A 13,704-nucleotide genomic window follows, 5' to 3' on the forward strand; every position below is an offset into this window, starting at 1 on the left:
ACAGAAGAGCGGCCCAGCCCTCGAGCCGTGGGGCGAGCGGAGTCGCTGCTGGGGCGGTTGCAGGAGGAACCGCTGAGTCCCGCCGTCCTCCCCGGCCCGTCCCCGGCCCGAGCTCCGCCGACGGCCTCCGCCCGGTGTCCCCGTCTCCCTCGCCGCGGGCCGTCCCGGTCCGTGGAGAGCCATGCCGCTTCCCGACACCATGTTCTGCGCGCAGCAGATCCACATTCCGCCCGAGCTGCCGGACCTCCTGAAGCAGTTCACCAAGGCCGCCATCCGCACGCAGCCCGCCGACGTGCTGCAGTGGTCCGCGGGGTAAGCGGGGCGCGCCCGGGGCCGGGGACGCCGCCCGCTCCGTCCCGGAGCCAGAAACGCTGGCAGAAGCTGAGCTCTGAGGATGGCGGTTCGAAGCCAGCCCGGGCAGGAAAGGCCGTGAACCTTTCACCTCCCAGAAACCACCAGAAAACCGGAAGTGGCGCTGTGGCTCTAGCGGTAGAGCGCTCGCCTCGAGCAGAGGAGCTGAGGGACAGCGCCCAGGCCCTGGGTTCAAGGCCCAGACCGACAGCAGCAACAAAAGTGCTCTCCTGCGCCCGTAAGGGCCAGGCGGTCAGGTCAGGTGTGGAGGCAGGCGGAATTACACCCTGACTTCCTTCATGAAATGGCTTTTTTTAAACAAGGGGAATCTCAGCGGTGTTCCTCCATAGACTCCTCTTAGCCGGCTTAGTTTGCTAAAACCGTTCCTTCACAGCGAGCATCTTCCAGTTCACCCTCTTCTAAAGAACTGTGGGTTCATTGTGGAATGACCCAACAATAATAACTTCCATCTAAGATCCTTTATTGCCACTTGAGTATCATTCATAGGTACTAGGAATTCTGGTCTGGGTATCTTTGGGGCACTTATTTAACCCACCAACAGGGCAGCCTGTTAAACCAGTGTTTGCCTTCTGCAAAATACTTTTGTTGATTGCCTCTGAAATATTCTCAAGGTAAAAATTATGGTCTGTGGCTTTAATCATTAAAGCCTAAATAGAAAACAGGATTGCCACGCTCTGGTGGCTCACACCTGTAATCCTAGCTACTCAGGAGGCTGAGCTCTGAGGATCATAGGTTGAAGCTGGAAGGTCTGTAACACTCTTCAATTAACTACCAAAAAAGATGGAAGTGGGGTTGTGGTTCAAGTTGATAACAGTGCCATCAAAATAGCTAAGTTGATAACAGTGCCATCAAAATAGCTAAGGGACAGCACGCAGGCCCTAACTTCAAGCCCCAGAACCAACACACACACACACAGATTTATAAAAGTTTTATTTGTACTTTACAGAAAAGTAAAAAATTTAACCAATTTTTGAGCATGCAGTTGTATTTGGTAATTCTTTAGAGAATCTTCTGAGTGTTCCATGCCACTGAATTGTCTTAAGAACAATGTAGGAATTTAGAACCTGGTGCCAGTGGCCCATGCCTGTAATCCTAGCTACTCAAGGAGGCTGATATCTGATGATCATGGTTCAAAACCAGCCCTGGCAGACTCTGAGAGACACTTATCTCTCGTTAACCAGCAAAAAGCTCAAGTTGTAGAGTGCCAGGCCTGAGTGAAAAGGCTGAGTGTAAACATAGTAAGCCCCAGTACCGGCACGCAAGCACAAGACACAAAAACCCCTCGGCCAAGCAAGTCACTCATCCTAGAGCCTGGCCCCTCGGGTCTTCAGCCTTACCTTTGTGGCTGGCTGGCTGGCTGACTGGCTGGCTGGCTGGCTGACTTCATGTGGCTTTCCCTCTGATCCTTAGTGAAGCCACAACATGGAGCAGACATTGTCTTACAAGCATGAGAGAAGAGCTGTGTTTCAGGGTTTAGAAAATGGACCAGGTAGACATGCCCAGCCGTGACATTTTTAGGTTTCTAATGATCAGATCTTTTAAATGCATGCCTGTGGTCCTTGTGCCTGTCCTGATGTCATTTCCCTGGCTGGGCTGTCCCTCTGCCAGGAAGACCCTTCCTGGCACCCTCTCTCCCTCCCACCCACCTGAGGCCCACGAGTCCCCTCACTTGACTTGTTACCCTGAACTCTTCCCATGGCTTGGCTTGTGATAACCTAAGAGGGATTGACAGTGTCTCCATAAAGAACCAGCGGGGCAGCAGCCACAGCTCCCATTGTGGACAGCGGATGAGCTTTGTGTGCTGGGCTGGGCTCCGGTGCCCATACAGAGGTGTCCACAGACCACCTCAGAAAGCAGCAGGCCCAGCTGGCAGGGGTAGCTGATGTAGCCTGACCTTAGACTCAGTCAGGACAGACCCAACCTCACACCTCGCTGACTGCCTTTCAGAAGCCCTTGGAGTCCGTCCTCTCTGGGTAAGAGCAGGGTGGGTTGGAGGAGCTGCTTCTGAGCAGGTGGACCTGGGCACAGAGGAGCTTAGATGAGAGAGTGAAGCAGAGGCACTGCGACTGTAGGTCTTCGGAAGTCTCCCTGTTTCCACCGGTGTCTTAGACACTGCCTGGACGTGGGATGTTTCATGTGTATTGATGAACTTTGGCACCTCTCTTCTTTTCAGCTATTTTTCAGCTCTGTCCAGAGGAGATCCACTTCCAGTCAAGGACAGAATTGAAATGCCCGTGGCTACCCAGAAAACAGACACAGGCCTGACACAGGGGCTTCTGAAAGTCTTGCACAAGCAGGTAAGAGAAGGAAGGGGCTGCCTCTGTCTCGTCACCTGTGCGGCTTCCGGGTTGATGAGCCAGCCAGCCAAGCTGCTGGGACCCGCTGCCTGCCCGACCCCCTTCCTCCCCCCCCCCCCCCAGCCTGGGTCTTCAAGGCCTATTTCTATAGAGAAGTGTATGAACTCTGTGACTCTGTCTAGTGAAAAGAGCCCCACATAGCTCTTCATGGGTAGATGTCAGAAAAATGAAACATGATTTCTTTTCAACTCACAAGGAAAACAGGGCTGGGAATGTGGCTTAGTGGTAGAGTGCTTGCATAGGATGCATGAAACACTGGGTTCGATTCCTCAGTACCACATGCATAGAGTCAGAAATGGCGCTGTGGCTCAAGTGGTAGAGCGCTAGCCTTGAGCACAGAGAGGCTCAGGGACAGTGCCTAGGCCTTGAGTTCAAGCCAAAAATAAAGACTAAATGTTAATCTGGGTATGATGGCCCATGCCTGTAATCTCAGCTATTCCAGAGTCAGATCAGGAGGATCTCAGTTCAAGGACATACTAGACAAAAATGTGGTGAGACTCCAATCAACAAGAAGAAAAAACCTGGGTATAGCCTGGCACCAGTGCCTCACACAGGAGGCTGAGATCTGAAGATTGCAATTTGAAGCTAGCTCAGGGAACAAAATCTGTGAGACTCTTACTCCAATTAGCCATTGAAAGACAAAGTGGAGCTGTGGCTCAAGTACTAGAGTAGTACTACCCTTGATTACAAAAGTTTAGGGACAGTGCCCCTAAGTTCAAGCCCCAGGACCAGCGCAAAATAAACAAATAAAAATGAAAAGCTGGGCATGGGGAGGCGTGCCTGTCATCCCAGCTAGATGGGATGTGCCAATAGGCTGGCCCCAGCACAAATGTAATACCCTACTTGGAAAACGCATTTCCAGCGATGATAGCCCAAGGGGTAGCGTGGCGCCAAGCAAATTCAAGGCATGAGTTCACACTTGGGAACCTGGGAAGAGGGGAGCCATCACCAGGCCTGCCCTCCACATTGAACACATGAATTTATAGAAAGTTTGTAGTGGAAGGGGTTTGGGCCATTTGTAATGTGAGGTCATGGTGCTAAAACTGGCACCGCTGGTGTGATGTTGACTTTTAAAGCATTGGCTCCAAAATGCATTTTGGAGAAGTGTGCTGTTTCCAGGCCCAGCCCACAGAGTCCTATGGTATCAGTGCTCTCTCAGCTTGAACAAACCACAGATGTGGGCAATCTCTACGAAGATTCTCTAAAGTAGCAGACCGGGAAGAAGCACATACCCAGTATCTGTACACTCCTTTCATGTGGTCATACCACCATGAGCTATTTGCTCCCTAGTCATTTCACTTCTTTTTACTTTTTGCTGATCATGGAGCTTGAACTCTGGGCCTAGGTGCTGTCCCTAAGTTTTTATACTCAAGGCTAGTGCTGTACCATTTGAGCCACAGCTCTACTGCTGACCTTTTGGTGACTAATTGGAGAAAAGAATCTCACAGACTGCTACTTGGGCTGGCTTCAAATCACAATCCTCACTTACTCAGCCTCCCGAGTAGCTAGGATGATAGGCCCTAGCCACAGGGCAGCGCCAGGCTCCTTTCCTCTTTTTACCGACATAGACATTACCGACATCTAGCCAGTGGCCACCTCCCTCAACTTCCCTACCCTACCTGGGGGCTGCCCTGATGTTTCCACTGCCTAGGGTCACTCACAGGGTGTGTGACTGTGTTCTGTTCTTCCATGGAGTTCTTGGACTCTGTCATACTGTGTTTTCTCAACAGTGTGGCCACAAGGAATTCGTGGAATTAGATGACCTTGAGAAGAAGTGGAAAAATTTGTGCCTGCCTGTGGAAAAATTCCGAGCGCTCCTGTTGCTGGACCCTTGCACCGAGAGGATAGAGTGGATGAAGTTCTTAGCACTGGGCTGCAGCACCCTGGGTGGGGTACGTACCCAGCCGCACCCTCAAAACCAGATGCCTCGCTGGAAAGCAACTTAAGGAAATGCTTTCCTTACCTTAGCAATGAAAATTAAGTACCTGAGTTGGACACAAGTGACTCACGCCAGTAATCCTAGCTACTCAGGAAGCTGAGATCTGAAGATCACAGTTCAAAGCTAACCTGGGCAGGAAAGTCCATGAGAGACTTATCTCTAATAAACTACTCAGAAAGGGCCAGGCATGGCACTGTGGCTCAAGTGGTCAAGCGCTAGACTTGAGCACAGAGAGTCTCAGGGACAGAGCCCAAGCCCTGAGTTCAAGCCCCAGCACCAGGAAAAAAAAAAGCCGTACATGGAGCAGTGCTAGCTTTGAGCAAAAAGGCTCAGGGACAGTACCCGTGTCCTGAGTTCAAGTGCTAAGATGCCACCAAAACCAAAAACCAAACACTTAGTACCTTAAGCAATGAAGAAGGTGTGCACCCTGGGGGGCGGGGGTGGATGATTTTTTCCAGGCCTATAGTTATTCTTAAACGAGTCTATGAATACCTAACTCAGTTAAAAAGGCATTCTCTGCAGAGGGAGTACACAGATATTTGAATTGAATACAGGCTTTAGAAAAGAAGTTTGAAAAATTAAACATTTTCTTCCTTTCTGGCTTTTTAGTGGTTAGTTGGAGATGAAAGTCTCACAGACGTTCCTGCTCTGGCTGGCTTTGACTTAGATCTCAGCCTCATGAGCAGCTAGGATTACAGGCAGCAGTGAGCCACTGGCTCCTGGAATTATTTTATAAACTGACAATCGGTTTCCTCTATCTTTGGGGAGAGACAAATTATTTCATATGTGAATTACAATGTCACAAGTAGAAAATATAACGGCTGTCACAATAACACTGTACACAACGACCTTATGTAAGTTGGGGCGCTCCTCAGTTTGTAAATCTGCATTTTGGGGCTGCAGTAAGCTCCTTCTGCCTTCCGATGCGGGGGGAGGAAGCAGCTGTCTGCAGCGGTTTGAGTGGCACGGGGAGCCCCCAGGGAGGGCGTGAGTCCCTCCCGAGGTGGGCGGGGCTCCAGGCAGGGGCGGGGCTCCGTTGGCTGGGGCAGGTTGAGTGGCACGGGGAGCCCCCAGGGAGGGCGTGAGTCCCTCCCGAGGTGGGCGGGGCTCCCGGCAGGGGCGGGGCTCCGTTGGCTGGGGCAGTTGGAGTGGCGCGGGGAGCCCCGAGGCGAGTTCGTTGAATGAGGAAGGGGCGCTGTCGTCTCGGTGCGCCTCCCCGGCTCCCCGTTTGGACCCCGGAGTTGAGGACGCGGCCCATCGTCCTGCCCGCGCTGGTTTCTCTTCGCGGGCCGAGCTGTGGCCTCCGGACGGTTGGCGGCTTGGGCTCGGTGTTCATAATTGACTGGTGTAATCCTGAGCAGTAACCGGCTCGGTTCGAGGGCGCTAGGTGGAGACATTCGTTAAGGGGAGAGAGGAAGCGCGCGCATGCGTGCGTGCACACACACACACACACACACACACACACACACACACACACACACACACACGGGCACACGCGCCCGCGCCCACGCCCGCGCCGCTCGGGCACCCCCTCCCGCCCCGCTGCCAGGCTCCCTCCGGGCTGGGCTCCCGCCTCACCCCGCCCCGCGGGCCCTGCGGCGGCCAGCCAGGCCCTGCGCCCTGGCTCTGCACAGCGGGAGTTGAGGGAAGTGTTTTGCCCTAGCAGCCCGAGCGAGCTGACGGGCGTGCTGGGCCGTGGGGCCCCGCTGGCCTCTGCTCCCCGTCCAGCTCCGGAGGGTGAGGTCCCGCGCGGCCTGGAGCCCCAGCGGCGGCGCGGAGCGCCCGCCCACGGCGCGTGGGGTCCCCCTGCCCCGTGCCGCCCCTGGGAAGGGCCGAGCCGTCTAGGCGCACCCCCAGGCGCTCGTCCCCGAGGCTGGGAGCTCGGGGCTGGTGCACTGCGGACGGACGACGTCAGGCGGGTTGGAGGCTGCCCAGGCCAGGCACGGTGGCTCATGCCTGTGAAACCAGCGTGGGTGGCGGAGACAGAGAGGATGGCCACTGAGAGCCACCTCACACGGAAAGTGACACCCCACTCAAACTAGAAGCCAGAAGGACTCTAAAAGCCAGGTGGATGTGAACTTGCAGCCATGGTCAGGTGTGCTGGGCTCTGAGCCACTGAAACCATGAGCTACAGACCCTCTCGTTTCCTTCATAAGTAGCTGCATTTCTGCTACACCGTTAAGAATCCCAGACCTTAGGCTGGGCCCGTGGCTCATGCCTATCATCCTAGCTACTCAGGAGGCTGAGATCTGAGGATCATGGTTCAAAGCCAGCCCAGGCAGGAAAGTCTATGAGACTTTCATCTCCAGTTAACCACCAGAAAGCTGGAAGTGGTGCTATGGCTCAAGTGGTAGAGTGCTCACCTTGAGCTGAAGAGCTCAGGGACAATGCCCAGGCCCAGAGTTCAAGCCCCACAACCAACAAAAGCAAAAACAAGATACACTGGGTTGATAACTTTGTTTTCCTTCAGCAGGCAGCCATTCTAGCACATGCAGACTCGGCTCTGGGGCGTATGGGGGGGGGTTGTGTAGCTTTTTTTTCTCTCTCAAGGCTGGCACTTTGCTACCTCCTCCACTTCTGACTATTTGGTGGTTAATTGGAGATGAAATGGACTTTGCTGCCCAGGCTCAGCCTCCTGAGATTCAGCCTCCTGAGTAGTTTAGGATTATAGGCACAAGCCACTGGTACCTGGCACAGTTCATGTTTTTATTCTCTGGCTGGCTGAAGGTGCCCTCAGGGAGGTGGGTGTGAGCTGTAGTTGGTGAGAAAGTAGATTTCCCACACCTGGATACGGAGCTGAGTGGGCCACTCCCTGCCCCCTCTCTCCACCTCCCTGCCCGCCTTGGTCTCGCCACACCCCAGGACATATTTCCATTATGAGAGCAGTTCGCCTGACTGCCAAGGAGATGGTCCTTTCTTGGGCAAGCAAATGCCCAGCCCTTTGGAGCTGAGAAGAGTGTGTGTGTGTGTGTGTGTGTGTGTGTGTGTGTGTGTGTGTGTGTGTGTGTATGTGTGTGTGTGGTGTGTGCGCGCACACGCGCGCATTCCTGGGAGAAGATGAAACGCTGATCCCGTCAGAAAGGGAATGGGAGAGTGGCACACTGTCTGTGCTGACACGCTCTGCTGTGTCTCCCTTGAGTACTTCCTCCTGGATCCTGGAGCCTCTCCTGAGAGCCCTCCGCCCCTCCCCCCCTCACTGTGTGGTCAAGCCACCCTTGCAGCACCACCCACGACTCTCGATGTTGGGGTCCCTGTGAGCAGCTCCAGGGGGCCAGCAAGGAGCAGGGGTTAGAAAGCTCACAGCTTTATTTTTAGCAAATCTCTCAGCCAGAGACACGGCTTGTGCAGTCGCCGCGGGGCAGAAGGCCGCCGTCTGTGCTGCTGTTGCTGAGCGAGTGCCCGGCCCTTGAAGCCCCACGCACACCAGAACACTGCTGCCCCACCGTGGTACACCCTGAATGTGGGAAGCGGGTTTCCAGGGGTGGGGGGCGGGACACTCCACGGAGCGGCCGCTGATGGTGACTAGGTCAGTATGGCTCAGCGCTCCTCTTGATTCTGGAATGTGACAGGGGTTCTGACTCTGTCCCTGGCACCCTGAGAGCTGGCCCCGTGACTGCTAGAGGGGTGGGGTAGAAGGGCTGCTGGGTCAATCCCCGTCCCCCTCCCACCCCCCCAGCCTCTGGGCCAGTGAGGATGATGGCAGCTGGCCCCCACTGGGTGGGGGATGCAGTCAGGCTCAGAGACACAGCCCCGCACACCGCGGCCCCCGCTGTGGAGTGGCTCTGTAGTGACTGGCTGCCGTCTTCCCCCATGCCATGCTGCCCAATCAGCAGCAAGTCTTGTAACCTTAGCAGCCTTAAAAATCAGCCCAGAGCCGGGCACCAGTGGCTCACACCTGTAGCTACTCAGGAGGCTGAGATCTGAGGATCACAGGTCAAAGCCAACCCGGGCAGGAATGTCCTTGAAACTCATCTCCAATAAACCACCAGAAAGCCGGGAGTGGCGCTGTGGCCCAAGTGGTAGAGTGCTTGCCTTGAGCTGAAGAGCTGAGGGACAGCGCCCAGGCCCAGAGTTCAAGCCCTGTGACTGACCTCCCCCCCCCCCAAAAAAAAAACTCAGCCCAGACTCTGCCCCTGCTTCCAGAAGGTTCCAGTGGCACCAGGCTGAGTTCCCAGCTTCCATCCTTATTGCTGGCCCCTCACAGTGAACACCAGTGCCCCCATGATCTGCACGCTCCCACAGGGCTGACCACGCCTCTCCTCGCTACCCGCCTTGAGCATCACTGAGTGGCCCAGACAGGGTTGGAGGTGGGTGACTGAGGAACAGTGAAGGGAGCCATGGGGGCTCCCATGCTGACCAGGATGGGGAGACAAGGGAACCGCTCCCATAGACAGGCATGTGACTTTGGGGACAAGGACATGCGCCTAGCTTCAGGTGGAGTGACGGAGGGGGTGCTGGTGAGATGAGGCCGCCATCTTGGTGAGCAGGCAGTGGGGCAGCATGGTGGGGTGCCCAGGCGGCAGGGGATGGAGGCCTGGGGCTCCTCTGGGACTGCGATGGGCACCGTGTGAGGGCAGAGTGTGGACAGCACGGCCATGGCGGTGCCACCACTCCTGGCTGTCCGATAAGCATGTGGGACAGGCCTCCTCCTCGGCCTGACCCCCCCATGATAAAGTTCCCCCACTTCCTAGAGTGTCCCTGGGGGCCACTCTGGGTCTGCCGGGGCCCCATGGTTCTGCCTGGTGTACAGAGTTGTTCATTAACCAGCTGGGGTGCAGCTCCGTGGTACGCTGCCTGCCCGGCATGCGTGACACCCCGGATCTGTGCCCAGAAGCACAGGGCAAAAGAAAGTTCATCTTGAAAGACACTGAGGCTGTGTCTTATTCGTAAGACAGTCATGCGTGTTTACATATGCAATCAAACGCAAATTCACATCTGGTTTCTGGCCAATGACCTACCTTCCTTCCTTCCTTCCTTCCTTCCTTCCTTCCTTCCTTCCTTCCTTCCTTCCTTTTCCTTCTTTTCCTTCCTTTCCTTCTTTTCCTTCCTTTCCTTCCTCCCTTCCTTCCTTCCTTCCCTTCCTTCCTTCCTTTCTTGCTTGCTTGCTTGCTTGTTTGCTTGCTTTTGGTTGTAGGCCTTGAACTCAGGGCCTAGATGCTGTCCCTGAGACTCTTTGTGCTCAAGGCTAGCATTCTATCACTTTGAGCCCCAGCGCCACTTCTGATTTTTGAGTGGGTAATTGGAATTAAGAGTCTATTGGGGACTTTTCAGTCTGGACTGGCTTTGAACTGCGATCCTCGGATCTCAGCCTCCTAAGAAGCTAGGATTATAGGCGTGAGCCCCCAGCACCTGGCTCCCCTTTTTCTTTTATGTTGTGGAAGCGATACGTGTGTGTGCCCTTAGGGAAGACCAGATTGTGGCTCAGGCAGACACTGGCTTGAGTGTTTCTGCGGCTTTAAATCTGAGTGACTTTGGGACTCAGAGTGACTGTGCCTTCCCATTTCCAGTCGCTGATCACCGCCATGAAGCATCTCTGCGAGATCCTCACCCAGGACCCTGAGGGAGGCCCTGCTCGGATCCCATTCGAGACTTTTTCCTATGTCTACCGCTACTTGGCCAATTTGGACCCTAGCATCACTTCCTCTGAGATGGAATCCTATCTTGCTAATTTAAAGGGGCATGTGTAAGTACGACCATGGTGGGATTCCCTGCTTTCCTCTGAGAATGCCATCCCATGGTGAAGACGCATGTGTGGTGCCCAGTGCGGCTCTCAGCAAGGCTGGGAGTCAGACACTGTGGAGGGAAGGTGACTGCCGCACGGCCTTTCCTGCCCTGTGCTTGGTTTGGACCAGTGCAGGCCTCTGGTTCCATGTTCTTTGACGAGAGACTTGATGTATCCTGTCATTAAGAAAAGTGACCTTTCTTCTCTCTTTCTCTGCCCTTCCCTCCCTCCTCACCTCTTCTCTCTCCCCCTCCCTTTCTCACTGTCTCTCCCACCATTAGCTCTGGGTTTTCTCAGCTGCAGTGTTTCCCTCCACAGCCCAGGCTGGCCTTCAAGTTGGGATCCCCCTGCCTCAGCCTCTCCAGCGCTCTGGGATTATATGGGCCTGGGCTACCCTACCCCGCATCCCTGATTATTCCTCCAGATTCTCCTTGGGAGAGAGCGGCTGTGTGGGTGGTCAGCATCAGCCACGTGATGGGTGACCACTGGTGACCCTGAGCGCAGAGGGACAGAAATCAGGCTGCAGGAGCGAGTGGCCAGGAGATGGGAAAAGTGGAGGCTGAAGCCTGCCGCATCTGCATGGGGCCCAGGACTCCCGGGAGGCGCAGAGAGGGAGCCGAGGATAGAGGCTGGGCCAGGGGAGGACACGTGCCAGCTCCTTCCTGTGTCCTCCACCAAGGAAAAGCCACCGGGGCACCGCGTCTCCATGCTGGGCGAGGCCTGGTAGTGAGCTGAGCCTACAGGGCTCCGGGAGCCCTTACTCCTTCGATGGGGAGGGAATGCATCAATCAACCAGGGCCAGGGCAGGGCCGGTGATGGACAGTGCAGCAGGCAACGAGGACCCACTCTGCCAGCTCCTCCCAGCCTCTCCCCCCTCCTTAGCTTGTTAATGAAGCGGCTGAAGGTAGGAGTGAATTCCTAAGTGCAACTACTATTTAGTAATCCATTTACTTACCCCGGGGTTCATCCATCCACCCCCCGTGCCCACATGCTTCCTGCTTGGGTTCCAGAGCATTTGCACCTCTTGGCACCTCCTTGGGGACTCAAGCTGTCACCACTGGGTCTGTCATCCTGGTAGTGTGGGCACAGATGTCCCGGATCCTTTCTGCCTCAAGGACAAGAGAGGGGCAGGCCAGACTGGTGGTCTGGGCACTGGCCGGGGTAGGACTCCTCAGGGCCGTATCTTGAACCCCAGGAAAGTTAGGGAGCCCCTTCCTGTCACCGGAAGGATCCTGTTGCCATGTGTTCTTGGCAGCTTTGGTCCTCAAGACTCAGATGTTCCAAAGTCCAAGGGCCAATTAGAAATGTCCATTCAGGTACCAGTGGCTTGCACCTGTAATCCCAGCTGCTCTGGAGGCTGAGAACTGAGGGTTGCAGTTCAAAGTCAACCCAGACAAAAAAGTCCATGAGACTCCAGTTCACCACCAAAAAGCTAGCAGTGGAGCTGTGGCTCAAGTGGTAGGACACCAGCCTTGAGCAGAAAAAGCCAAGCAAGAGTACAAGTCCCTGAGTTCAAATCCCAGTCCCATCACACACGGACACACATAGGATCATAGGATGTTTTGTTTTGGGTGGTTGGAATCAATGACGAGGCTGCGGCCACCAGCTTGGAAGGGAACCTTTGAGATTGTCAAAGTGGTACTAAGTGGGCTGGGAGAAATTACTAATTATGTCTCCATCTGTTTCCAATGCAGAGAAGCTAGAAAGAATGGCATGATAGGACTTTCTGATTTCTTTGTTCAAAAGAGGATACCTTAGAAAACCTTGAAGAGAAATCTCTGCAGATGTGGACCATTGATACAGAGAAGAACACATTCTAATGTTGAAATTGTGCTTTTCCAAACCTTGGCACCAAATACAAGTTGTCATAAACCACTTGAACTGGAATTGTGAGCTTCTCTCTTAATGGAGCCCTTCGCCAGCCTTGGACCCTTCTTGGAGCAGCCCACAGCCGTGAGACAAGTCAGTTGTAGTCAAATGACCAATTTAAGGATTGCAGGGTGGGAAGTGGGGACCGATCTCCTCCTCCTAGCCCAGAGCTGGCACATGAGCTCAGTTCTGCTTCCCAAGAAGCATGCTGACGGGGGGCCAGGCACAGTGGTGTCTGCAGAACCAAGGAATAACTGGACCTTTTTTTGTTGTTGTTGGTTGTGAGACTTGAACTCTGGGCCTGAGCGTTGTCCCTCAAGGCAAGCTCTCTACCACTTGAGCCACAACACCACTTCCAGTTTTCTGGTGGTTTATTGGAGAGTCTCACAGACTTTCCTGCCTAGGTTGGCTTTGAACTGCGATCCTTAGATCTCAGCCTCCAGAGTAGCTAGGATTACAGGCGAGAGCCACCGGTGCCTGGCTAACTGGATCTTTCATTTGTCTTTTTCTACAGGCTTCCATATGGCAGGATCACAGAATGCATTTTAGATTATTTTTCTGAGAACTTGATTATGGGTTGGCTTGTTCTTTGTAAACCTGGTTCCCAATTTTAGAATCCTCTACAGAGACAGAGGGTTTCACCTCATGAAAGAGAGCTTTCCTCTTCCCATGCTGACTTCAGGTTGACTCATCCATGTGGTCCTTTATCCTAGGCAGTTATGTCTTGTTAAAGTATCAGGAAGCCCAGCTTTTGATCAGATTAACAGTGCCTTTCGGGAAAGCTCAAGTGGTTTAACTACTATACTATACAAGCAATGTTGACACTCAAACTGTTCAAGTGACTCCTCTAGGAGGAGGCCAGAATGATGAACCTCTGCCTCAGGCAGGCTGGGATGGGGTCTGCGAGGCCCTTGGGGAGTCTGGGGGCTCTGCTCCCCAGCAGAGAGGAGGCAGGCAGCGCACAACTGGAGTTAGCTCACTGCACCTTGCTCACTAAAATCAAAATAAAACATCCGGGCACTTGTAAGGTGTGGTCCGGATACCAGTTGAGTTTGTCCCCTAAAGGCATATTAGAACTTTGGTCCTCAAGGATGCGGGCAGTGGTGGAACCTTACGAGGCAGAGCTTAGCGGGAGATCATTAGGTTGCCGCCTTCTGAAAGGCTGCGGTTGTTTTGAGAGAACCTCTTTTGAGAGCAAGGATTTGGAAAAGCTAGCTGGGCGCCTGCACGTTTCCTGTCTGGTCAGCTTATGTCTCCCTGTCATGTATGATCCTAGTGCCTTGCACGGAACCTCTGGGACTGTGAGCTAGAGACTGCTTTTCTTTATAAAGTAACCCACTATAAAAACGGACTAACACAGGTGGGCTTAAAAAATAGCTGCTTAAAATCCCTTAATTGAAGGAGACCTGGAGATGTAGGCTTGGAAAAGCCAGAGGGACAAATGG

The 13,704-nt window shown here is 54.1% G+C and overlaps 1 protein-coding gene across 1 annotated transcript; it reads left to right on the plus strand.

The window, feature by feature from the left end:
• The first annotated feature begins 1 nt into the window (after position 1).
• Positions 2-12,271, plus strand: Ropn1l (rhophilin associated tail protein 1 like). Its single transcript, XM_070042187.1, has 5 exons — positions 2-312; positions 2,546-2,669; positions 4,460-4,621; positions 10,176-10,351; positions 12,085-12,271. Exons 1-5 carry the CDS (start codon positions 182-184, stop codon positions 12,146-12,148), a joined length of 657 nt encoding a protein of 218 aa, XP_069898288.1. The 5' UTR covers positions 2-181; the 3' UTR covers positions 12,149-12,271.
• The last annotated feature ends 1,433 nt before the right edge of the window (positions 12,272-13,704 follow it).

The sequence above is a fragment of the Dipodomys merriami genome, unplaced genomic scaffold (genome assembly GCF_024711535.1).
Source record: "Dipodomys merriami isolate MVZ:Mamm:240054 unplaced genomic scaffold, mDipMer1.0.p SCAF_32, whole genome shotgun sequence".
In the NCBI taxonomy this organism is placed as follows: Eukaryota; Metazoa; Chordata; class Mammalia; order Rodentia; family Heteromyidae; genus Dipodomys; species Dipodomys merriami.

What these genes read in the sequence shown, in the direction of transcription:
- Ropn1l (XM_070042187.1), top strand. Translation starts at nt 182, where the DNA reads ATGCCGCTTCCCGACACCATGTTCTGCGCGCAGCAGATCCACATTCCG. An exon ending in GTGCTGCAGTGGTCCGCGGG is followed by an intron (nt 313 to 2,545) that starts GTAAGCGGGGCG and finishes TCTTCTTTTCAG; the next exon opens with CTATTTTTCAGCTCTGTCCA. An exon ending in GCTGCAGCACCCTGGGTGGG is followed by an intron (nt 4,622 to 10,175) that starts GTACGTACCCAG and finishes TCCCATTTCCAG; the next exon opens with TCGCTGATCACCGCCATGAA.